At 37.6% G+C, this 25518-nt stretch overlaps 1 protein-coding gene across 1 annotated transcript in view; it reads left to right on the plus strand.

Annotated features, from left to right (window-relative positions):
* Nucleotides 1-25518, plus strand: part of TLE4 (TLE family member 4, transcriptional corepressor) — a 146672-nt gene that overhangs the window by 51181 nt on the left and 69973 nt on the right. The window contains 2 exon segments of the mRNA XM_037743746.1: nt 23409-23613; nt 25192-25208. Of these exon segments, the coding sequence (XP_037599674.1) occupies nt 23409-23613; nt 25192-25208 (222 nt within the window).

Genomic DNA, 25518 nt, shown 5'->3' on the forward strand with positions numbered 1-25518 from the left:
AAAAAAAAAAAAAAAACAAAAAAAATCTGGTAGGAAATTAGCAGACGTAGTGAATGGAAAAGAGTGACCTTTATCTTCTCCGAAGTGCGCCTTGGAAAGAAGAGGCTGAATCAGAAGAAGCCATGTAGAATCATGAATAATGTTTGTCATACGTTTTCTGTGCTGGGTGGGAGTAGGGACGGATAGTAGAGATGAATATATTTCACAATTGCTTTTTGTTTCCAGAAACTCCAGGAAACAGCAGTATATTAAGTTTTTTAAATTTGAGAGAGCTTTAATTTTAAAATTAAGTGTGTGTATTTATTTATTTATTTTAAACCAGCTGTGCTTACTTGAAGTTCGTGTACAAGTGCAGGTGTTGTACTCACAGTGGATATTTTTGTTATCAAATCTTCCAGGAGTCAGAAGGGATAGAACCTGCATTTCTCTGCTGTCTGAACTGTTTAACATGGAGAGAATGTGCAGAGTAATCCCTGAGAGGAGAGGTTGCTGGATCATTTTTAGCTTAGTGTTTACTGTTTGTATGAATGGCTAAAATACAGATAGCCACCCTGCCTTACGTCTGATTGACAGCCATTTCTAGGAAAACAGAACGTGTTATTATTATTATGTTTTCTTTTTTGAGTCTTTTAATACAGTGGAGAGATTAAGCTAAATAAAAAACACATTGTTTTTGTGTTGAATGTTGCTTAGTATGAGGGAAGATATAAAATCATAACAAGTTCCCTTCCCTACATCACATCAAGAATATTTTTAATATTGTTTTATATTTATTTCATTTTTATATATTTTATTTGGAATGGAATGGCAGATTGCCTTTGTCAGGGGAATGAGGATTTATTAGACTGCAGCCAGGTTACTGACATATTGTGTTTATATGCATTTAATTATCAAAATAAAACTAATTTAATTTTGTGACTTAAAACTTATTCAAAGAACTAACTCAGCAATACATGTTGTCAAAGCGGCACTGTGTGCTATCAGAGCGGCACATGACATAGTAGGATCTGATGGGAGTTCCGAACTCTTGGTATCCAAACAGAAAATGGAATCAGAAATCACATAATCTGACTATTCTGGAAAATAGATTATAGAAATAGGAAAACAAACCCAACAGTTTTAGGGAACCACAAACCAAGTGAGAAGAAAAGAGCTCAGTTACAAACTCACTTGATGAATTTTTGCCACTGAGATTCTCTTTGTCTTTTTAGCCATGGTAGTGCCTTGCATCCAGTGGCTTTTGGAGTTGGAACATTGCGGTATTTTAAAGGCACTTGCTGTTCTCTGTGCTTTGAGCATGGATGGCTGGATAAGGTGGTGGTATTTTGAACCACTACCAAAAACAATGAAGAGCCAGTTTTAGATTTTTGTTACTTGGTTTTTCGAATGTAGTCAGCAGTGATTTTCTACACTGAAGGAATGACAGTTTTCCTCTGAGAGGCGAAGACCCATCTAAACCCCTGCAGACCCTCATTTATTTATTACTACATATGTGTCTATTTGATATGTATGCACACCATCCAGACAAGAGCAAATGTTCCCAGATTTAATGAAATCTGATGAAGCACCTTTTTAACTCTGCAATATTATTCTACCTTCATTGGTAAATGAGCCAAACCAGTGATCCATGCAGTTTAAATGCAAAATGCTGAAGTGAGCCTGAAACCTGGAGAGGCGGCTGTTCTCTTGACAATAAGCTAGTTGTGTTTAATGGAATGAAACACAGTTATAATGATTTCTTTCACAGGTCATGTTCAGTTTAAAACTGTTGGTAGACTGAAGTAAGTTAAATATCATTTATCTTTTATTTATAAGGAAGAAAACCAGGAAAAGTCCTGTGTTGTTTTCCGTAGTTGCTATTTTGTGTTTTGTTTTGAATTGACGGTATTACACCTTTCCTTCAGGCCTTCCCCAGGTTCCCCCAGATGGGCCAGGGGAATGTTATGGATCTCGTTTGATTTTGTCATGTGTCTTGCTAGCCACTGTGTTTTTAAATTAGAATCTCTGCGAGATCACACTGTTGGAACAACACACAAATTGTAGTTTTAAATCAGTAATATGATCTAATTGGAAATGATGTTTTCATTTCCTGTATTATTAAATTGAGTCATCTGACTATCTTAAAATGCTTTTTAAATCCATTATACGATATAATCAGTACATGCTGTGTGAATGTGGTTATGCTTAATAAAGGAGGCTGACTTGGAACCTCATAAGAATTTCACCAAAGAAACTACCATTAAGAAAAAAAGTTTAGTCAGTGTGAATAGTGGAAAAGAAAATGTTTGGCTTATAAAAATAGACAATGTGGTTCCTCTGGAAACACCCAACCCACTTTTTAAACCTAACTCTGAAGCAAAAAAATGATAGAAATGTATGCATTTGGAAAAAAGCACCCCTTACCCCTGAAAAACCCTTAAGAAACAGGTATGCCATGGTGTTGTAGGAATTGTAGTTTAGCACAAGAAATGCTGAACCTCAATTTTTAGCAGTGACATTTTAATGATAGGAAGTCTGCAAAATTATTTGCCATCAATTGTGAAGGCAATAACAAGCCTTGGTGGTTTTTCACACTCTCTGTGTTAAGTGCTTTCAGAATGACAGCGTAAACTGTGTTAGAGAACTCCAAGGAAGTAAAACTGATTAAAATGTTCATGCTTGAATGGTGCTGATGGAATAGTTCATTTGGACTTTCTCTACCTCCTGCAGCTCAAGCTGAAATATTAAAATTCAGTGGATTTAAATCTCTTTCCTCTCAGCTCAGGAAAAAAACATTACATTTTAATAGGTTTTAAACCCATAATTCATTGGTTTGGAGCAGCACTATTAAATCTATTTAAATATTACTTGTATCACTAAGGAAATGATTTAAATGACATTGCCTTTACCATCCTATGTGTTTGAGTTAGTTTAAAAAAAGAAAGACAATACCTTTGGGGTCCTCCCCCCACTTAGCATTTTGTTTTCTTGTCCTTGTCATATGATTGAACCTTAAATGTGTGTGTGTGTGTGTGTGTGTGTGTGTGTGTGTGTGTGTGTGTGTGTGTATTCTACACTGAAATCCTGGCAAGAGAGGGTCTTGCAGTATAACTGTTTAAAAATGTATGTTTCTCCTTTTCCGTTATAGATACCAAGACTGCTATTTTAACTTTCAAAGTCATTTGGATTAGCCACCGTGGTCATTTTCCTTGTATTCTTTTTAAACAATTTAGCCATTAGGCAGAAAGGGAAAGATATAAATGTGCAGGTATATATAAAAATGTGTTTGTGTGTGCTTCTCTCCCTTACATCACAAGTGCAGGAAGCATACCCCTGTGGATACATGGCCTCCAGTAACACACAACGTGAAATTCAGTGGAAAAATATGACCTCACGTTTTTTACCAAGGTATTCTCCTTCGTGAGCCCACGGTGTAGCCCTCAGTTTTTTTCTGTATAGCCCTTGCCAGTACAACATGCGTCCCACAGCTTGACAGCACCTCCAGTCAGCCACACTGTGAAGTGCTTGCTTCCCCACAGTGCTTTGTGGGAGACCTTTGTGGGACTCCACCTTTCACTTCCACATGCACAGCCAGGAAGAGTGCAGGAATTATGGCCGCATTGGGTAACCCTGAACCCCACAGGGAAACAGAGTGAGTGGAATGCTCCCTGCACTCTCCTGGGGGGACACCTGTAAGATGCCTTCTATACTACTACACAAAAGGTTGCCGTAGGATGGAGCTTCAGTTGCCCACAGTAGTGATAGGCTAGACAATACATGTTTATTTGGAATTTTCCTCTTCCCATGGTTCACTTTTTGTAGGCCCCTACTCCTGTTGTGTGATTGTTTCAAAATTACCTGCAGCCAAGCCCTGTCCCTCCGCTTTCCTCACAGACACTTAGGATTTGATTTCATAGGCCTCAAGCTACTTAAGGGGGCTTTACAGTGTAGGTAGGTAGGTATTTGTAGTTGTGTACTAGAATCACGGCTCCTTTTCTGATGTGAGTTCTGTGCGGAAAACATAGTCTTTAACAGCTCAGCTGTACAACTCAGCTTTCATGTTACTTTTAAAATATTTTTTAGTAAACTTACAGGTAAGCTTCTCTGTCTTGTTCTGCTTCTTGCAGCTGATTACTGTTGGTATTTCTAGATGTATGTAATACAGAATGAAATTTAAAATGAACTATAAAATAGATTTATCAGAGATTGTTATTTCAGCTTTGTTACTGTCTTTACTGAATAGTGTACCTGGAGCTTAAAGGCTTTATAAAATATGCTGGCCATTGGCTGCATTGTGTACACACACAGCTTGCACAATGGGGAAAGGGGCTGGCTTGAAGATATACTCTGTTTTTTGTACTTGGAGGGCTTTACTCATCTGCTCTCATCAAATGATGGCAGGAAAACCAAAGCAGCTTTACATCACATTCTTCTTTATCTTCTGTGAGTATGCTTGCCCCTCACCCTTTTTCTTTACTAAACTGGTTCATTTACCATGGAGCAGGGGACTACATTATTGAATGATGTATTCATAATCTAATCTTTCTGCTGCAGTTTGATGAGGCTCTAAGAGGCAGTAATTTCCCTTCTCTCATAACAAAGACTCTCATATATTTAAGTAATTTTAAAACTCTGCCTGCACTTCAGAGACGCCCAAAAAACACTAGGTAAGGAATAGGATTTCTGATTTGTGCTTGTGATGTTCTCTCAGTTATTTTCTATAACAAAGCTTCTCTGGGAGAAATTTCTAGAAGCCAGTCTGTCCTCTCATTGCCAAAATTGGTACTAGCCAGCAGTGCTATGGTTTTTTCTTTCTGTTTGGAGCTGAGCCATCCTTTCCTTCTCCCCCAGTGAATGCACTTCCATGCTGTAGAGTTGAGTACAGTGCCACAAGAGTTGCAGAATGTGTCTGGGTAGATGTATCTGAGGAGGGATGTGGGCATTGGCTTCCACTGAGAAGAAAGTGGCTTTCCCAGATCCATAGAGCTTAGCAGGCTGAGCTTGTGCAGAGGTCTGAGGAAAACAGACTAAAACAGAGAATAAGACAACCTGCAAGCTTGCAGTTCCAGAGTGTTACCTCTTTTTATAGGTTGTTTTCGTTTGGTTTTGTGTGTCCTTTTTTGTAATTCTCTGATGATTTCCTGCCAGCAGTGTTTCTACACACAGCATCACCAACTTTCATACAGTCAGAGACCTTTTTCCTGTGGTGTCGGACTGCTTCGTTCCCCTCAAAGTTGAGAGGGAGGGAAGAGGCACGGGCTGTGAGAGGCAGTCTCACACCAAACAAGCAACTAAAGGGTTAATGACTGGTTGAATGTCAGGCACTTAGGTGAGGTTTTTAAGGACTTTTGTTGCCTATTCTCAAAGCTCGCTAAGAAACCAATTTGGGGATCCTACTACCCCAAAATGTATTTGTGGCCTTAAGTGTTGTCCTTAAGACTTTTTTGAAAAGGTTAGAACTCTTTAGTGAATAGTAAGAGTTATTTATCTACTCATTCATTATTCAGTAAATATTTGAGTACTTTAACCAATATCCTATTAAAGGGGCCTATTTTATTTTCATTTTGAGTGATATTTTAAGTTGTCTTCTGAAATGATCCTCAAGTTACATTTAAATCATTCTATTAAAATTTTGGTAGTTGTAAGCTTTCTGGTATTATATTGCACTATACATAATTAACTTTTCATTAACACATTTAAATTTCAATAAAACTGGTTTCCATGGATAACAGAGTAAAGAGAAACAGTTAATAGAAAAACATAAGAATGAGGCTGCATCCATTTACACATTTGTATTTTTTTAAATATTTGCAGATATTGTTTCAGATATTTGGGATTAGGAATTCAGAGATTTATTATTGATATTCTCTATTCCTTTATATCAGATTTATTGAGACATAATCTACAAAAAGTAAAATTTACCCTTTCCAGGGTATAGATCTTTGAGTTTTGACAACCGAATAAAATTGTGTAACTGCCACCACAATGATGATACAGCATAATTCCCCCACCCCAATCCCTTGTTACTCTTTGTAGCCATTTTTTTCTATCCCAACCCCTAACAACAACTGAAGATGTTTTTTTCCCCAAAGTGAGCCTTTTTGACAATGTCATATATATGGAATTATATATCATGTGACCTTCTGAGTTTTCTTCTTCTTCACTTAGCATAAGGCATTTGTGGTTTGTCCATGTGGTTGTTCATATCAGTATTTAGTGCCTTTGTATTGCAGAATCATATTCTATTATATGGATATACCAGTTTATCTGCTCATTCCTTAAAGGACAGGTGGGTGAATAAAGCCCCAAGAAACATTCTTATATGGATATTTTAAATAAGTGAATGTAAGTTATATCTTTTGAGTGTATTACCTAGAAGTTGGATTGCTGAATCATATGATAAGTGTATGTTTAACTTTCCAAGTAACTGACGTACTGTTTTTCAAAGTGATTCTACTATTTTGCAGCTTCACTAATAGAATATACATGAGAAAACGTTTCCTCTACATTTTTTTCTGCATTTGGAATTATAGGTTTGTCTGGGGTTCTTTTAGCCATCCTAATAGGTGCATGGTAGTACTTACTGCATTTCTAATGCATTTTCATAACAATTATGTTAAGTGTCTTTTTGTATACTTATTTGTTATCACTGAATCTTTTCTGATATAATATCTGTTCAAATCTTTGCCTCTTTTTTTCATGAGTCAGTTTTATTTTATTACTGAGTTTTAAGAGTTCTTTAATTTTCTGGATATGTTTTTTATGTATTTTGTAATTCTCCCAGTTTATAGTTTAACATTGTCAAAGTTCAACATATGCACTTTTTTCCTTTATGGACTTAATTTTGGTGTTGTCTGTAAGTAACCTTTCTTAACCCAAGACCACAAACATGTTCTTCTAGGTTTTCTTGTAGAAGTTTTACATTTAGGCCCCTATTAAGTTTAATTTTTGTTTATTGTATGATATGTGCATTAAGTTGAGTTTTTGGTTTTTTTTACCCCCACATGGACAGGGATTCAGCTTTTCTAACACTATTTGTTGAAAACGACTATCCTTTCTCCATTGATTTGTCTTTGCACCATTGTTGAAAATCAATTAACTGTATATGTATGGATCTGTTTCTGGACTGCTCCAATCAACTGTTGCTGACTCTTTTGCTAGTGTCACATGTCTTGATGACTATAGCTTTCATTATTGATATTCTCCATTCCATTTTGCGCTTGTTCTTTCTGTTCTTACTTGCCCTTTGCAGTACTCCTCAGCACTTCAGGTCTTTATCACCGGTATCCTAAAGACTGGCTGATGGATGAAGGGAAAGGATCTAAGCTCAATGGTGTCTACTCTGCCTCCTAACATTTCTCTCAAGGTTGAGTGCATTTCTATTTCCCCCTGGTCCAAATAATGTCTTTAGCAAGACTCTTCCAGCTCCTCCTGATAGGGTACCTTGTTTCTGCATTTGTCTTTGTATATTTCATTCTACACACAGCAGCCCGAGTGACCTTCTTATAAAATAGAAATAGGATCTATTGGTCTTCTGCTTAAAACCACAATGAGTGTGGTGGCGCTGCCTGTATGTAGTCCCAGCTACTTGGAAGGCTGAAGTTACAGGACCACTTTAGCGCAAGAGTTCAAGACCAGCCTGGGCAACAGCAGGATTTCATTTCTAAAAAATATATTAGAAAAAAAAAAAAGCAAATGAAAAATTCTGCAAAACCTGATGGCTGCCCCTTTTATTTAGAAAAAAGTCTGAAATTCTAACCATGACCTACAAGATTCTAAATGAGTTGACCCCTCCTTCACCGGCCTTTCTGCTGTCACATACCACTCATGTTCTTCATTCAGCTGTGCTTGAGTCACATTGGCCCTTTTTTTCTGTCCCTGGGTCACTCCAAATGTGATTTCAACTGAGGGTTTGTGCATCAGCTCCTTTGTCCTGTGGACTGCCCATCCTCTAGATCTGAGAGTGATCTTCCTTATGCCCCTTTTCAGTGTGTCAGCTCAGATGTTATCTCCTGAGGAAGGACTTCCTTGGCTGGCACTCTTTTTACATAGAGCTGCTTCTAATTCATTCTCTGTCCCATTATCCTGTTTTATTTTCCTCATGGCACTTACTATTGATTTGTTGTGCGTCACTTTCCTTTGACTAGCTGGTGAAATCTGATTCACTTTTATAGCCATGAAGCCTAGAACGATAGGTATCTCATAATTTTCAGTAGATAGTTGTATGATATATATTCAGTAACTGTTTGTTTAATAAATGTGCAGTAATTTGTTCATAATAATTTTCAATAGATGTTTGTTAAATACTGTACTCAATAGTTTCTCATTTGGATATTCCTCTTACAGTTTTGAGCCAAGATAGAGAAGGAAGCACATGGACTGGTAGAAAATTCACAGTTCTGGGTTTCACTTATTGTATGATATTAGGAATTTCATTTATGTTTTCTTATCTGTAAAATGCAGGACTGGAGCTGATAGCCATTAAAGTGCTGTTTAGTCTGATGTTGAATGATTGTATAAGCCTATTTGTTTTGATGATTATGGACTTTTATTTTAAAACTTGGGGTCCTTTTGTATCACAGTGATTTTTCTAGGTTCTTTGCCTCCCTAGGCTTGTATTTTTTTCCTGAAAAAGGTAACTAAATATAGTAAAAGTTACAGAATATTTGCTCTGTGTCAGGTACCGTGCTAAGCATTTACATGCATTATTTTGTCGAATCTTCACTTCAACCCCATGTGGAAGGAAATACTGTTCCAACTTTACAAATAATGAAACCAGGGCTTTGAAGAGGTGAGTTGTTTTCTGAAGGCCACACAAAGAGGAGTGGCAGAACTGGGATCCAAACTCAACCTGACTTCCGAGCTCACACGTTTAACCATTATGCCATACTTGTCTCTTATTTGTTCTCTTGACTCTGTTCTTTCTTTCACACTGGGATCAATAATCTCTTTATCTTGAGATCCACTGATAGGATTGTCCAACCAGAGCCCAGCGTTGGAAAGAAAATGGAAACTGGGTATGCCGGGTGCACATACCAAGTGGTTAGCCTAAATTGTCTGAGTTATATTAATTCCACAGATCGGTTGGATACTCTTGACTCATACGATGTTGCTTCCTGTCTGTTGTATCTTACTCCTATGTACAAGAATTGAAAGTTGTTATAAACACAGCTATTAAGGCAGTGTTTTAACCCAGTGGCCTTGGATCTTCTGGAATTTCATGCTTGGGCATTGGGCTGTCAATTAGCTGCCTGCAATGTTTGCAGAATTGTGTGTTAGGGATGTGGGGGCGTGTGGGAGTGGAGTATGTATAGTTTTTGGAGAATAGTGTCTACAAAGGGTCTGTGACATGAACAAGTTTGAACCCATGCCTTATTAGAATAGGGCTGTGCAAAATCCTTATATGAAATAGTAAAATATCATGTGAGGTGCATGTAAACAGAAAAAGTGTTTGCTCGTAGCAGCGTAAGGACACATTGTAAGGTGGTTGTTCAGAAACTTGGAAATCAGGAGTTTACATGGGAGGGTTTCTTGATTAAGAACTGTTGTTGGTATTCTAATCGCAGGCAGTAGTAGATGAGGCAGGGGACATGACTGGTGGTGAAGGCCACAAAGGGGTAAACAATTTAGAACTCATGGGGATCGCCGTTATTTTGTGGGGAGGCCTATCTTTGAATTTACTTCATTGCTTTATGATAAGCCGTGTACTTCTTCTCTACTTCCATTTCTCCATCTTGAGAGAACCTTGTCTGCTGACTTGTGAAAGCAAATATTTCATGGGATATAGTAATACTGCCAACTTAAAATTATTTTAACTAGTTAGAGGTAACTATGCCTTTGACCTCCACCTCTTAAGAAAAACTCAAAATGGTATTCTTGAATCCTTTTTAAGGCAGCTCCATGGCTAGTGTGCCGCTTGTGAGTGTCATGCTTTTTCTTTTGGTAGATTCATAAAAATGGTGAGTGTTTATCTTTGCTCAGTTTGTCTTCTGTGACCATCAAGGGCAGTGCCACTATGGTCCCAAAGCAAAGTGGCAGTAATGTTGCTTTTTTTCTTTATTTCCCTAGAGTGTTTCTGGGTTGACTCAAAGCAATTGTAGACACAGCTCTGCACAAATTAATATCTGGGAGACGAAACTGTTGAGAGGAAAAAGCAGTTTTAAGTTGCGATCTACTTGGGTTGAAAGCTCAGAGGTTGTTCTTGGGTTTCTTTCAGGTTATAGCTTCAGAATGGCCTCTGAGCAAAGATAGATGTCTAGGCAGGCTTCGTTTGTTAGTTCTCCTTGCAGGCAGAGGCTACCTTCTGCTATGAAGGCCAAAGCATTCCAGGTGCTCTTTCTAGCCTTCCTTACAGATGAACTGTGGGCATGTGACCCTATTCAGGTCAGTGAGATACAAAGAGATGTAGTTTTCTTCTTAACAGAAACCCATGGAGAGAGAATTAATCCTGCTTTCTGCATTTTAATATGGTTTTATGAAGACATGAGGTAATTTGCGTAGCTGTGACAGCCATCTTGTGATGGGTGAGGATGGAATATGAGGGAGCCTACGTGAATCAGGGACCCAGGGCTTTGATAATGTTAAGTCATCCATCCAATCCTGGACTTGTAGTGTGAGAAATAAAATTCCCTTTAAAAAAAAATTCAGGCAAATTTTGGGTTTTCTGTTCCTTGCAGAGAACTACCTTAACTCAGATGTATAGTTACATGCCATATGATATTTCAGTCAAGGCAGACCACATATATGACAGTGCTCTCATAAGATTATAATATAGAGCTGAAAATATTTTATTCCCTAATGAAAGTGTAGCTGTCATAACACCATAGCAAATTACTTTTTAAATAAATTTTGTGTAGCAATGCAGAGTAATTGTAAAGTATGTAGTGGTGTTCATTCATGTCCTAGGCCTTCACATTTACTCGCCACAGACTCATTCATGGCAAATTCCAGTCTTGCCAGCTTCATTTATGATAAGTGCTTTATATAGGTGTACCATTTTGTAACTTTTATACTGTATTTTTATTGTACCTCTTCTGTGTTTAGATGTGTTTAGTTACACAAGTACTATTGTGACACAGTTGCCTATAATATTCAGTCCAGGAACATGCTGTACAGGTTTGTAGCCTACAGTTAATAGGCCATATTGCATAGCTTATGTGTGTAGTAAGCTATACCATCATCAGATATACTCTATAATTGTACAATAATGAAATTGCCTAAAGACTCATTTCTCAGAATATCCCCGTTAAGTGGTATATGACTCTCTGTCTATATATATATTTTTGTGGTGTATGACTATATATATATTTCTATATGTATATATATTTCTATGTTAATGTCATGACATATATATCAAAATATTGGGACGAACCTGAACAGCCAATACTGGGGGACTACTTAAGTGAACTCAGGTATCTGTACAATGGCATACTATGTAGCTGTTAGAAATGATGTAGTCAAGGTATTGCTTAGGGAAAATGTTCTTGGTACATGGTATATAGGAAAAGAAGAAACAGGTTAAACCACAAGGTAGTTTGATGTTATTTTTGTTAAAAATGCTAACATGGATTAAAAAAATACTGGGTAGACTCACCATGATATTAGTAGTTTTCTTTGGCTGGTAGGATTATGTGTGGTTTTTAATTTTTTTTTTTCACTCTGCTGATCTTCATTTAACATATAAGTTTCTAATCTGAAAAAAAGTTAGAACATAAAATTCTATTCATATGGCCACTCCTTCTGCCCATCTGAATAAATGGTATGACTATCTACCTTGTTACTTATGTTCCAACTTTCCAGGATATCCTGAATTCCTCCCCTTAGTCTCACTTTGCCTTCTTCCATAACCGGGTCTTTTTCTCATCTCCTTCTGTGCATCTTGTACTGCCACAGCCCTAATTGAAGTTCTCATTCATTATTTTCTTGTTTGATCCCTCTGCATTACCTACTAGCTGGTCTCCTGCCTTTCATTTTGCCACTCTCAGATTCAGAAAAATTACCATTTTTTAATATTCCAGGTTAAAATACTTATTAGTCTTTATACAGGCCAGTTTAAGCTGGTTTACACACTCAAGCTTAAAATACTTGTTAGTCCTCTTTATATAGGTCACTGAAATAGAATAAAATACTGAGAAATAGATTCACTTGTATCTGTCAGAATGGACAAGCAGATCAGTGGGGAGAGTGATGGAAGCTAGTGAAAAGAGAGAACTTTAAAAGTTTAAAAAAAAAAAAAAACCAGGAGAAAACTTTTTTTTTTTTTCTTAAAAGGGTCACAGAAAGCTCAACCCGTAAGAAAAAGATTGATAGTATTTATTACCCAGTTGAAATGAAAAACATCTGTTCATCAAAAGATACTTTAAAGAAAATGAGATGACAAGCCAGAAACTGGGAGAAGTTATTTGCAACACATGTAACCAAAAAGTGATTATGATCCAGATTTATACCAGTTAAAGAGCCACTAAAAGTTCAGCTTAAAAAACAAAACCAAAACCCAAAACCCCATCATAGCCTAGAGCTCTCATTATTCTTAAATGAAGGTCAAAAACCCTTAGTGTGCACAGTCCGTTTCCCAGAATATATTCATACTCTACCCGACTTCCCCATTGCTAACTGGATTCTCACCAGGCTTCCTTTTTCTTCACTGGTCACAGCAAGTGCCTGTCTTGTTCTGGATCTTCTCAGCCGCTTTTCTCTTGCTTCTGATTCTCCCAGCTCTCTGCAAGGTGCTGTCATTGGCATCCTGCAGGTCTGAATTCAAAGGTTATTTCCCCAGAGGATCTGCCTCCATTTATTTTTATGAATGAATGATTGTTTACTCTTTCCTCCCTAGTTGAGAAAGGGTCCTAATGGGGTAGCAGGTACATCACTGGACTAAATGGTAGAGGCTTGTGCTCCATTTCTTGATGGTAGTACCATCTCCCACTGACTCTCTCACCTAGGAGATCACACATGTGAGTGTTGGCTGTATTAGTGTTCTTTAGGTTGCAGCTCCAGAGACTCATAAGTGTACAGTGAAGTCCATTCAGTGGGTCATAGTGGAAATTTTTTTTTTTTTTTAATTACAAAGGGTATAGAAGACAACAGAGAATATTAGAGTATATTATACATAGTAATGTTTGGTAAACTTTGTTCATTCATGTGTATATTCTAAGCAGACACATACACCTATGCACATAGACACACGCATATAAACTGTGATCAAAATTTTGGAAAGCAGGCCTCCTAGATAACATCTGAGGTTCATTCCACCTCTAATGTTCTAAGATCAAATGCGGGATTACTGAACAACCTAAAGTAGATAGGCTTTTTAAATGCTGCTTTACTTAAAAAAAAAAAAAAAAAAAAAAAGAAAGAAGTGGCTGTTCATAGGTGTAACCACAGCGTACTACAGCGCCAAATGCCTGAGCTCAAGTGACGCTACTGCCTCAGCCTCGTGAGTAGCTGGGACTACAGGCACATACATGCCACTGTGCCTGGCTCAGCTTTACTCTTTTTTTTAAGTACTCCAAACTAACTAAAGAAAGTTTTTCTGAGTACAGTCCTTAGCTTGGTGACTTTAAAGACTAAAACTCACAAAATGGAACGATTGGTACCAGTAAGATGATAAAGACTCTAAAAATTTTCCTTAAGTAAGTTAAACAAGCTTCCAGGAAATTGTATTTCTGTTATTAATTTGCTTAGATGTACGTCTACTAGTAAACTTTGGGTCAATTCATAAATTGTGCTAACAGGATCACTAATGGGAAAGTTAATAAATCAGGGTTTTTTATTTTTCCCCTTCCTTTCTTGCCATTATTACTTCATGAGTTAAACTACAAGTTAGGACAGTGGAGCCGCTGGCACAGATGTCATGATTTGCTTGCTTTGCTTGTTATTAGCCATACCCGGAAGCCCAGCCCAGAGATTTGGAGGACTACAGAGATCTGTGGTTTGTTTAGCTTGAGAAACTCATCCTTTCAGTGATAATCTTACTTGGATTGCTCTGAATGCATGTCTTCTCCCTGTAGTAAATCTCTTGTTGTAAGTCATCAGAAATGAGTTACAGATAAGCTTAGCTTGAAAAGTTTCTTCCTTTGTTCTTTTTATTCTTGCTGCTTTCCATATATTCACTTAACGTTTAGCTTTTTCTGGAGATATTTGTTGAAGCAAGAATTCTCATCTTTTGTAAAGAAGGGCACGTCTGATTTTCCCAGCCTCTACAACTACAGGGAAGTTGAATGAATCTTAAAACGTATTTACTTTATTTTGATGATGAATGTACTCATCACCTAGATTTATCAGTTAACATGTTGTCACTTTTGTTTTCTGTCTCTGTTTATATACTCATACAAATACATGTGTACTTTTTGGAATGGGCTGAACTGATTGAAAGTAAAAGGCAGTCATCATATTTCACCTTCTAATACTTCGGGGTGCTTCCTCTCTGAACAGGGACATCTTCCTGTTATAAGCACAATACCATTAACACATTCCTATACCAGTAGTACAGTTTACAATCATATTTCTCCAGTTGTCCACAAAATGTCCTTAATAGCACTTTTTTCTTCATAGCATTTTTTTTTCAATCCAGGATTCAATATGAAAATTCTGTTTGCTGTCATGTCTTTTTACTCTTTTTGAAATCACAATACCCCAAACCATTTTGCTTTACGATGTTGGCATTTTGAAGATTCTAGGCCAGTTTTGTGGCATCTTCCACAATCTAGATTTGTCTGATTGTTTCTGATTGTTTTCTCAAGTTTAGATTTAGGTTAAGTGTTTTCAGTAGGAATTCTAAGTAGGTGATGTGAATTACCAGTTGTATCACATACTGGTGAAGCTAGGTGATCTGTGGGGTGATACCTGGACACTCTGAGTAACCTGTTCCCCTGCAACTTTTTAACTAGTGGTTGTAATATTGATGGTTGAGTCCGTCCTGCATTAGTTAATACATTTGACATGGTGAAATAGTAAATTTTAAGTTATTTCTTTCCTTTCAAATTAATATTCTGTAAAGAAAAGGTTTTCCTGTTTTCTCCTCTCCTTTCTCCCTCACTCTGTGCAAATGAGAGTGTGGACTTCTGGTACCTTTCCTTAATATTAGCAGTCACCATTTATTGTTTATTATTTGCCAAGCACTGTGTGATATGGTTGGGCTATCTCCCCACCAAATCTCATCTTGAATTATAGTTCCCACAAACCCCACATGTGGTGGGAGGGGCCTGGTGGGTGGGAGATAATTGAATCAGGGGTGGGGCAATATCCCCCGTGCTATTCTTGTGATAGTTAGTTCTCTTGAGATCTGTTGGTTTTATAAGGGGCTTCCTCCTTCACTCGGCTCTCATGCTTCTCCTTCCTGCTGCCATGTGAAAAAGAACATGTTTGCTTCCCCTTCTACCATGATTGTAAGCTTCCTGAGGCCTCACCAGCCATGCTTAACTGTGAGTCAATTAAACCTCTTTCCTTTATAAATCACCCAGTCTTGGGTATGTCTTTATTAGCAGCATGAGAATGGACTAATACACTGTGCTAAGGATTTTATATATATCATGTCATACCATTCTCCCAGCAAGCTCGGGAGGTAGATTTTTAACTGTTGTCAGTTTTTACATGAAAAAATGGAGCATCAGAAATGTTTAATGACTTGTTCACATAGATGATAAGGATTCCAGTGGCTCTGATGCCACTTCATTGTGGTGCTTCCCAAATGTCAGCCACACTGTCCTTTCTCACACCCAGCCAGACTTAAAGACAAGAGTGAGGCCAGCAGAACAACTGTCCATAGTAAACAGTGTATTCACAAGCCAAGAAGTATGGATACTAGCCCAGTCCTGGGCCCTTCCCTGTGCTTGCTGGTCTATTTCAGAGTCTGTTGCCTCTTATTCTTTAGCTCCTTTCAAGGTCTGCTGAGTCTTCCCTTCTCTCCTAGAATGGAACAGTGTTTCCTGGTTGGATTGAGGCACACATGCTCAGAGCATGCAGCTCACAACTTGCCTAGCTCCTGGTGGAAGAATAGTATGGTTGTGGGCTTGGGAGCCAGCCAGCCGTGAACTTAAGAGCTGGTACTGGCCTGAGAGTCATTCTCTGTCTAGTACTTGGCCCCAGAGTGCCCACAGCTTCAGCTATTTTCTTAGAGTACCAAAAACTCCATTTCTGAAAACATTTAAAAAAAATGTATTATAATGCATAAAGTCATTATTCTTAATGATGCTGAAATTATCTCAAGTTTTGCCAGCAGAGATCTCTTCAAGTTGGCTCATTGCCCTTCTGACACAATATCCATTGGTCTAGATAGCTTTCTTGATTTCTGGCACAAGATAGAGCAGGTTCACCTTTCACTTGCACTTTTTTTTTTTTTTTTAATAGAAACCAAAATATGAGCACAAAGTGTGCTCATTGCTACTGAGATGTTGTTGCTTCTAAGGATGATGCATGTTTTTTGAGAATTATTCTGCTATTGATAGCCTAGTAGAGTTGGAGTGGGGGGTGAACAAGAAAACAGCTGCCTGGCCTTCAATTGGAAATGCCCAAAATTCATGTCAGTGACTGCAGCTCTGTCCTTGCTAGCTCCTGCTTGGTTAATGACTTGTCAGTCCCTTGTTGTCACGCAGCTGGGGTACTTCATTTAAAAAGAACTCCCTTTTTTGCTGACAGAAAGACAGCATTTCAAAGGATATTTCTTGTGAATTTGATTCTCCAGTGGTCCTTTCCTGTGCTTTGTGCCAAACTAAAAACTGCAGGGAAATCTTTGTTATAGAGAATCCAGTAAAAAGCTATTAACAGCATTGAGGCTGTGTCTGTCACTTCACTGCTGTGTATTTTCAGACGTCATTGCTATTTCTTAGAATTAAATTATCTGAATGGAGTACTTACTTGCTTAAGTTTAAAGTTTACTCCATTTTAATGTTTATTTTCTTGAATGGCCCATCAAGGAAACAGAAGGTAGTAGTTTATTTTGTATTGTGGTTTGAAATAAGAGAGGGTTTTGTTTATTTTAAATTTTAAGTAAGGCACCCAAAGATAATAAAGGCCTAGGAAGGCTAGAGAGAAGAATTTTGTCATGATACATATTTTTCTCAGTAAGTCTTCCTCTGTGGTTACATAGTATATGCTTATTTTAATACTCCAGTATATGCCTCCTTTAATTCTCTAGCTTGATCTTTGTTTTATTTTTCTTCTAAAGCCTATATATACATATATATTTAACCTGCTAGTTTGTAATGTATTTTAAATTACATCAGTAACAAATCTGTGTTATACTGTGTACTCTTATTATACATTTCCATTCCTTTTGGTCTTTAAAAAGCAAGAGGTTTTATGTTTCTTAGTGGGACTATAAGATAAAGTAGTAAATCTTTGCAGGTTAATTGCTCTGTAATTAACACAGATGGGGCAGAGGGCAGAGGACAGTTTTGACTTAACCCTATTGGGAAACATCAGCAAGCTTTCACTTTATTGTAGGGCAATCCATTAGATTATGGTACTCTCAGCTCCTTGAATACTATCTAGAGAAACCTTACTTCTTTTCCAGGAAATCCTGAGTTCCTCTGTTGATAAGAAACCTTAATAGAAATATAATTTTAATGAATTCTTGAAATTTGATAAATTAAGGCCTTTATTTTAGTAGAGAAAAAGGTAAAGTTTAACTTAACCATTGGTGACTTACTGCTTTTATTTAAAGAAGATGGTTTCTAATATGTTTTATTGACTAATCCTTATTAGTTATAAAATATCTGTCACTCTAGTTCTAGGCTAGTTCCTAAGGTGGAAATTTGCAAAGAAGCCTAAAAGTGACCACTAAGTACAGAAAGGAGTCTCTTTTATTAATTTATACATTTTAATACCTACTGTAATCTTTTAATATCTCTCTTACATTTTTGTCATATGCCTTTTGGTGACTTAATTTCATTTTATCTTATAGTTTAATATTTTTAAAACACTTTATAAAAATTGCTTCTTTCTACAGGATGCCTGAGTATAATTTTTCTGTTTGATATTTTGTATATCAATAAACATGAATTTATGGTAGCCACCTCTCATTTATTCTTCCTTAAGTTCAAGGCATATATATGCTTGTAGTTTGGTTGTTAACATTCATAAAAATCTTTAAAAGGATTTTGTAATTTTGGTGTAGTAACAAATGAAAAAGCCTCTTTAAGTGCAATGTTGTATGCTGGTTTGGATTCTGAGACAGAAAAATGACACTGTGGAACAACTGGAAATCTGCATCAAGTCTCTAGTTTGGTTAATAGCAATGAACTGGTGTTAATTTCCTAGCTTTGATAAATTCTGTGGTTATATAAAATGTTAACATTAATGAAAGGTGGTAAAGATTATATGGGAACTCTGTATGTTGTAGAAACTTAACTCATTAAAAGCTTTGACTATATATCGACATATGACCATAGTTTTAGTTTATTAAGTAGTTTAGGGAAAGTTTAGTGGTAGTTATATTTAAGCCCATTTATAATTCATAATTAAGAATTTAAAAATTAAAAGACCACCAATAAAAAATAAATGCATTTTTCATATGAGGTCACCAAGTTCTATGTGTTCGATCACTAAAAATAGCAATTTTACTCATTTTAGATTATTGCTGCTTATTTTAAAGTGTCCAAATGAAGGCTTACAGTACAAGCAGCTTGCTTTTTTTATTTCTTGTATTTAATTTTAAATTCAAAGGATTGAAACATCATACGGAAGAAAATAGACTCAAAATTCGTCAGTTTATAAAATCAGCACTGATATTAGTCGGTAATCTGTTTGCATACCTACTAAGTGTGAGAAATACAAAGGTACTGTGGGAAATATTTTTTAAATAGCTCTAATTAAAAGGTGTGGCATACACAAATGCACGCACACACATGTAGCACATATATGTATATTTAAACAGTCTTTTTTTGTCTTGGGTTGTTAAGTGTCATAAATGGTATTGAGCTTAAGTGGCATCAGAATTGAGAGACAGTGACAGAGATTACTTTGAGCTGGGGTGATGAGGGATGTCTTCACCAAGAAAGTAGGCAGGAGTTTAGCTTAGAAGGATGAGTAGACTTTATACATGTAGAGACAGATGAGAGAGTACTCTGTGGGTGTGTGTTGATTAGTAGTAAAGCTGAGCCCCAGGGGTTTAGATGTCTCACTAAATAGACTAGTGTTATGGGCAGAGAGTTCCCTGAATGGTGTTGCACAGTAGGGTGGAGTTAGGTGGATGCTAGTTTATGGAAGGTCTTGAATGCTAAGAAATTGGAACTTTTGGTTTTAGGTAAAATGGGTCTGTTGCTTTTGGAACCGGAGAGTAACTATCAAAGAAGATTTTATTTTCAGTAGTATCAGAGTTTTGTATTGAGTTCTTGCTATGTTCAGGGAACTGAGTTAGGTGCCAGGGGTACCAAGAGGCCTGAGACTGGTCTCTTCTTTCCAAAGTCTTACAGTCTCTGGCAAGTCAGGATCTTCCTATTTGTAAAAAGATGAATAACAATACCTTTATGAGGCAATATATGCCAATGAATAATACAGGGAGCCCTATAGCACATTAGATACTGAAATTGTTTGGAGAAGCCTTTAAGGAACAGGTGAAACATAAGCTGAGCTTAGATGGGTGAGTACAACTTGGATAAGTAATGTGGAGGTTGTTCTAAAAGCTGCAGAAGAATATAAATTTAGGAAAACTACAGTGGAGCAAGCAATATGGCTTCATTGTAACTAAAATGAGCTGATGAAAACTTACAGTAATCAGCATGTGGGGTGATGAGTCTGTTAAGTATCGTGACAGTAGAAACGAGATTATTTGAGAATTGTCAGGACTTGGCAATGATCAATATAGGAGCACAGAAGGAAAACAAATTGGTGGTGACCAGTAACTTGAGCCAGTAGAGGTTGTTTTGTGTCACACATTTTCATTTCCAGATAATGCTGGACTGCCAAGTACAATTGTCTGACAAAAAATTAGAGCGGGGTACCAAAACCTGGAAGACAAATGTGGGTTAAAAGCGCATAAAAATGGGTGACGCCAAAGAGGAGCAAAGGAGCAAATGGAGAAAAAGCCAAGAAGGACATATAACCGCTGCATTCATAGAGCCAAAGAAAGGCTGGCCATGGTGGTTATTTCAGTGTTCTTGAAGCAGTTGGAGGACATGCCATCTATGACTGCATACACGTCAGAAAAAGAAAACTGGGAAATGCTCAGTTAGGCAGATGTGAGTGGTCCTTTTTATGAGAGCGGTGGGCCTGTAGTCCAGATGATCGGATGTAAGGAATAAGTGTGTGTGTATAGAGGAGGGGATTGTTGAAGTGGAGGCAGCAGATTTACCCCAGCATTTGAAGAAGTTGGGATGTGCAAAGACAGGGACGGATATACATACATACATACATACATAAATACATGACAAGGCAATAGCTGAAGAGGGTAAAAGAAGGATATTTTAGTTAAATTTATCAAACATCAAGTGCCAGTTTTGTGCAAGGCACTAAGTGAGGGGCAGTGGAGGACAAAAAAAGTGATTAAAATATAGTGGGATTTTTGTCCCCCTGAAAAAGTGCTGCCTCAAGTTCTTTTGACTTTAGATGGGCAGTTCTTCTTAAATAAAATATTGGACTCTGATATTAAGCATGGAATGACAAAATCAGTGAGAGAACCACTGAAGATGAGGGAGAATTGGTGAATTGAAGTAGTAGTGAAAAAGAATGGAAGAAAACATGATGCGCAGCGAGAGAGACTGGCCTTCAAAAGGAAAGGACTTTCTCTAAGATGAGCATAAAGAAGGAAGAGAAGGAGGTCATTTTAGACCTGTTCTGAGCTAGAATAAGGACCCCAGGAAGTTTTTACTGTGAATGTCGTGTATAACACACAGTCTGGGGCTATGATTTCTGCCTTTGAAAAGTTCTAATGCAGTGAAACAATGAGTCATTCAGTGCTTATTTTTTATCCTTTAGGAGAAAAAGAATAAAAGTGACACACCTGGTTCATTAAAGATATTGGGTTTTGGCTGAGGTTTTGTTGTTTTTGTTTTTTGTTTTTTTTTTGAGACAGGGTCTCACTCTGTCCCACAGGCTGGAATGCAGTCGTGCAATCGTGGCTTACTGCAGCCACGACCTTCCTGGGTCAGGTGTTCCTCCCACCTCCATGACCTGAGTAGCTGGGACTACAGGAGTGCACCACCATACCCAAATAATTTTTGTATTTTTAGTAGACATGGGATTTCACCATGTTGCCCGTCTCAAACTCCTGGGCTCAAGTTCTGTCCACCTCAGCTTCCCAAAGTGCTGGGATTATAGGCACTTTTAATGTCTAATGTAATACCTATATTTTTAAAACTATAAGATAATGTGTGACTGTTTCAGTGTCTGCAGTTAGCTAGGATTTGTGAGATGTAGACTCATAGAGCTTAGAGTCTAAGAAGGGAGGTAAGGAAGACAAATGTGCAGGATCTTAATAAATGCTTGCCCGTTGACCTCTAATGGGAGGTAGAAAGTTTTGTGCCCACACCATACACATGGAATATTAGGGGAATTTAGAGGAAAAGAATTGGAGCAATTTCAGTTGAACAAGATTTTGAAACAAATTTGCCATATATTTATTTCAAGTCCCTATTTTGTTTTCTTCATAGACATTATTTTCTACACAGTTGGGAAATATAATTGTGTGCTCATACCTTTTGGTCCCCACTGATAACAGTATATAAAGAATTATGAACATGATTTTGGCCACTTAAATGAAAAGAATCACCTTTTTTTTTTTTTTGAGACGGAGTTAGGAAAAGCTTCTACAGGACTTGGAGCATGGGTGGGGCTTGGTTGGTGGAGGCAGGACTTGGAGCGTGGGTGGGGCTTGATTGGTGGAGGCAGGACTTAGAGCGTGGGTGGGGCTTGGTTGGTGGAGGCAGGATTTGGAGCGTGGGTGGGGCTTCGTTGGTGGAGGCAGGATTTGGAGCATGGGTGGGGATTGGTTGGTGGAGTATCTGGATGTGGCTCGCATTTTCCATTTTCTGCTTGTAAACTCGCTTTCAAGGTGTTCATACTTAATTTTATTGGCTATATTTTAAGTGCATATAACCAGAAAATAGGTGCAGGTCAATAAGAGAAAAGAGCTAATTAATACTCTACTTTGAGTTTTGTAGTCAAACATAGGAAGACATGTAGGAGGGGAAGAAAATAAACCTAATTTGGAAAGGAGGAAAAAAAGGCCCACTTTTTTTCTCTAAGATATTAAAAATATCATTTCAAGATTTTTTGTGGTAGAATGATTCTCTCCCTCTCTGTCCCTGTCTCTAGATATTTTGTGAAATTTTAGTTGGAAATAAAATTATAGAAGGGACTATTTGGCTATCATAGAGTAGGCCTGGAAAGTGATTTCTTCAAAGGCAATAACTAAAATTCAGTCACTCGAAAAGTTAATCTGAGAATTGCTTAATACTTGCTCCCACAGTATTGTTAAGCAGGGTTTGAGTTGAAGGGATTCCTATTGAGGGATATATTTAATGTCCTTCCTTTACCACCAACCCCTCCTCTCCCCACCTCCTACTTGGAAGAGGCAACAAGGCTTGCCCACAGCGGTTCCTGTAGCAGAGCTTGATGCAGCCTCGGCTGAGGTCAAGCACTCCTATTCCAGCCTCTTGAGGGCTTTCTCTATGTGTTGCCAGTGTGCTGGTAAAAATGACTTTAAACTCTTGTCAGCGCGGTTACTGGTGCATGCATCACAGTCCCACTCAAATAAACCTGTCACAACACAGAGTCGGCCGCTAGAGAAGAGTACAAGGGCAGGCCTCTAGCTTTTCATTCGAGCATCACTAAACGTGCACAGAGTGCCCAATTATTTCAGCATTACTGAGCAAGCCTACAGGAGGACCCAAGCCTTGCTACATTAGATTTTCTTTAGTAATTTGCTCAAGTACCGCTGAGGACACTTAAAGGGCTTAAAACGGTGGCTGCAACCGGTTTCCTTTTCTGGGTTGTTAATTCAGGTTTTCTCTTTCAAATTAACTCTCCCTGCATGCTGTGCAGTGGTTCTGGGAGAACTGTTTAACACTAATTTTCTCAATTTTCAGCTTTTTTTTTTGTTCAGCGTAACTGCTTTAACAGTTATTCACGTGTATGTTTTGATTAGAAATGTATGATAGTGAGGTCTTATTTTTTGAGATAAAGCCTTTTATGAGGTTTGTTAAAGAAATATGTTTGAATATCAACCATTAAAAGTTACTTATATAATTCCACCACTTAAAAATTATTTATAGTGTGTGTGCAAAACCTCCAAGTATGAGAAAGTTAGCATTTATTGACTATGCAGCTTCTTTCCTCCCTCCCCCTTTTAAAAATATATATGTTAATGATAAATCTTTCTTTCATAGCCGTTCGATTTTTTTATTGTATATTTGTGCCTCCCTTTCTGTTTCTGTTGGGGCAGGGCTTGGATGTAGGGGGCAAATTCAATATCTGTGTTTAATTTTTCACAGCAGCAACAACTCCAGGCCCAGCATTTATCACATGGACATGGTCTCCCCGTGCCTCTGACTCCACACCCTTCAGGGCTCCAGCCCCCTGCCATTCCACCTATCGGTAGCAGTGCCGGGCTACTGGCTCTTTCCAGCGCTCTGGGAGGTCAGTCCCATCTTCCAATTAAAGATGAGAAGAAACATCATGACAATGATCACCAAAGAGGTGAGTGACTCTCTTGGGATGCCAATCTGAGATTACCTGCCTGCTGCTGAGGGTAGGTTCTGGATGCCGTTGTTTATTCTTTCTGAATTTAGTTTTACCAATGACTAAACAAAGGATTTCCACTGAAGGGTAAATTAATTACTGCAAGTAGTCAGTTCAGTTGCCAAATGATATTCTAGTGGTTGGCAAGAGCTAACATACTCCCCAGAGGCAGAGGGGCCTGTTTCTGGTTATTGCCTTTGCTTTCTTGCTACCTCCTGTGTTCCCCAGGTCTACATCAGCAATGAAATCCCATGATGCTCTGTTCGAAGTAGCGTGTTGCATTAGTAGTTAATTTTGATGGAATTTATTTTGGGGAATGTCTTGCTGATAAATGCTCACTTGATATTTGACCAAATCAATTATTATTTATAAACAAAGAGCCTATATAGAGCAGTAAAAATCTCACAGGTAAGAAAACAATTTCAGTAGTCTTAGTAATTAAGAAGGTACAGACCAAATTAATGAAATCTGTTGGTTTAACTATCTCTTTTACCCAGTCTGTTTAGAAGCATGAAATTAACTAATTTCTTCCTGTAAGACCAACATAATTATTATGCAATTAATTGATTTAAAGGCCAGTTGTGCTCCTTCTAGGTTGATTTCATTCTTCCACTAAGGTAGATGATGGAGAAGAAACATTTTAATGTGACTGTTGTTTTCCTATGGTGCTTACTGAAAATTTTTATTAGTTAATGACAGAAGTGAAGATGAAAAAGTCTCTCCTATCATTCCTATCTGGGAATTTACTTAGCACATGGGTGATTCGTTGGCTTGAAAGGTGTAGTTCATAATTAAAAACTCATATCCCCATTTCAGCATCCTTAATATGAATTATAATATTAGTCAGTGATTTTTATCACATAAGCATAAATTTCCATCTCTGACATTAGAAACACTGTAATTTGTTATCCAGTTATCTTAATGCTATGGTACAGAGTTGATGCATGATTATAAATACTTTTTTTTTTTTTTGAGACAAAGTCTCACTTTGTTGCCCAGGCTGTAGTGCAGTGGCACGATCTTGGCTCACCGCAACCTCCGCCCCCCAGGTTCAGGCAATTCTCCTGCCTCAGCCCCCTGAGTAGCTGGGATTACAGGCATGTGCCACCATGCCCACATAATTTTTGTATTTTTAGTAGAGACCAGGTTTCACCATGTCGGTCAAGCTGGTCTTGAACTCCTGACCTCGTGATCCACCCGCCCCGGCCTCCCAAAGTACTGGGATTACAGGCGTGAGCCACTGAGCCCAGCCTGTAAATACTTTCTTAAGTGGAAAAATCTATAAGGAGCGCAGATAATAAGAATGTCTAGCTTTGGTTCTTCTGAAATTGTGTCAAAAGTAGATTGGTACTTTGTGAATTTGGTTGAACAGTATTAATAATTAACTTTACGGCACAGTTGACATCTGTGTAATTTATTATTTAGCAGAGATCAAGTTTGGTAGATTAGTATGATTTTATGTAAACTAACTAGTACTTCTCTTTTTTCTTCTTCCCACCACTTTATGTGCTTGTGTTGCTGCTGTTTTGCATATAGACAGAGACTCCATCAAGGTAGGACTCAAAATTTACAGACTGAAGAATGGCTTAAAAGGGCTGTAAATGATTTGAATGAATCTAGTAAAGCATTCTTTGACATTTAGAGAATGATTTCTTTTGCTTTACAAAGTAGTGGTTAACTGAACTTTTTAAAATTACCTTCAGGTGTGTGGTTGATTTTTTTTTTTTTTAAGGTCCCATTTCTCTGTCAGAATCAGAGATTTGTAGACCAAGGTTGAACTGCAAGATCTGTCTTGGACTGCTCATTTTATTATTTGCTATGTGAAAAAAACAAAACAAAACTGCTTTTCTTCACTTAGGCTCT

Source organism: Cebus imitator, unplaced genomic scaffold (genome assembly GCF_001604975.1).
Source record: "Cebus imitator isolate Cc_AM_T3 unplaced genomic scaffold, Cebus_imitator-1.0 Scaffold150, whole genome shotgun sequence".
NCBI lineage: Eukaryota > Metazoa > Chordata > Mammalia > Primates > Cebidae > Cebus > Cebus imitator.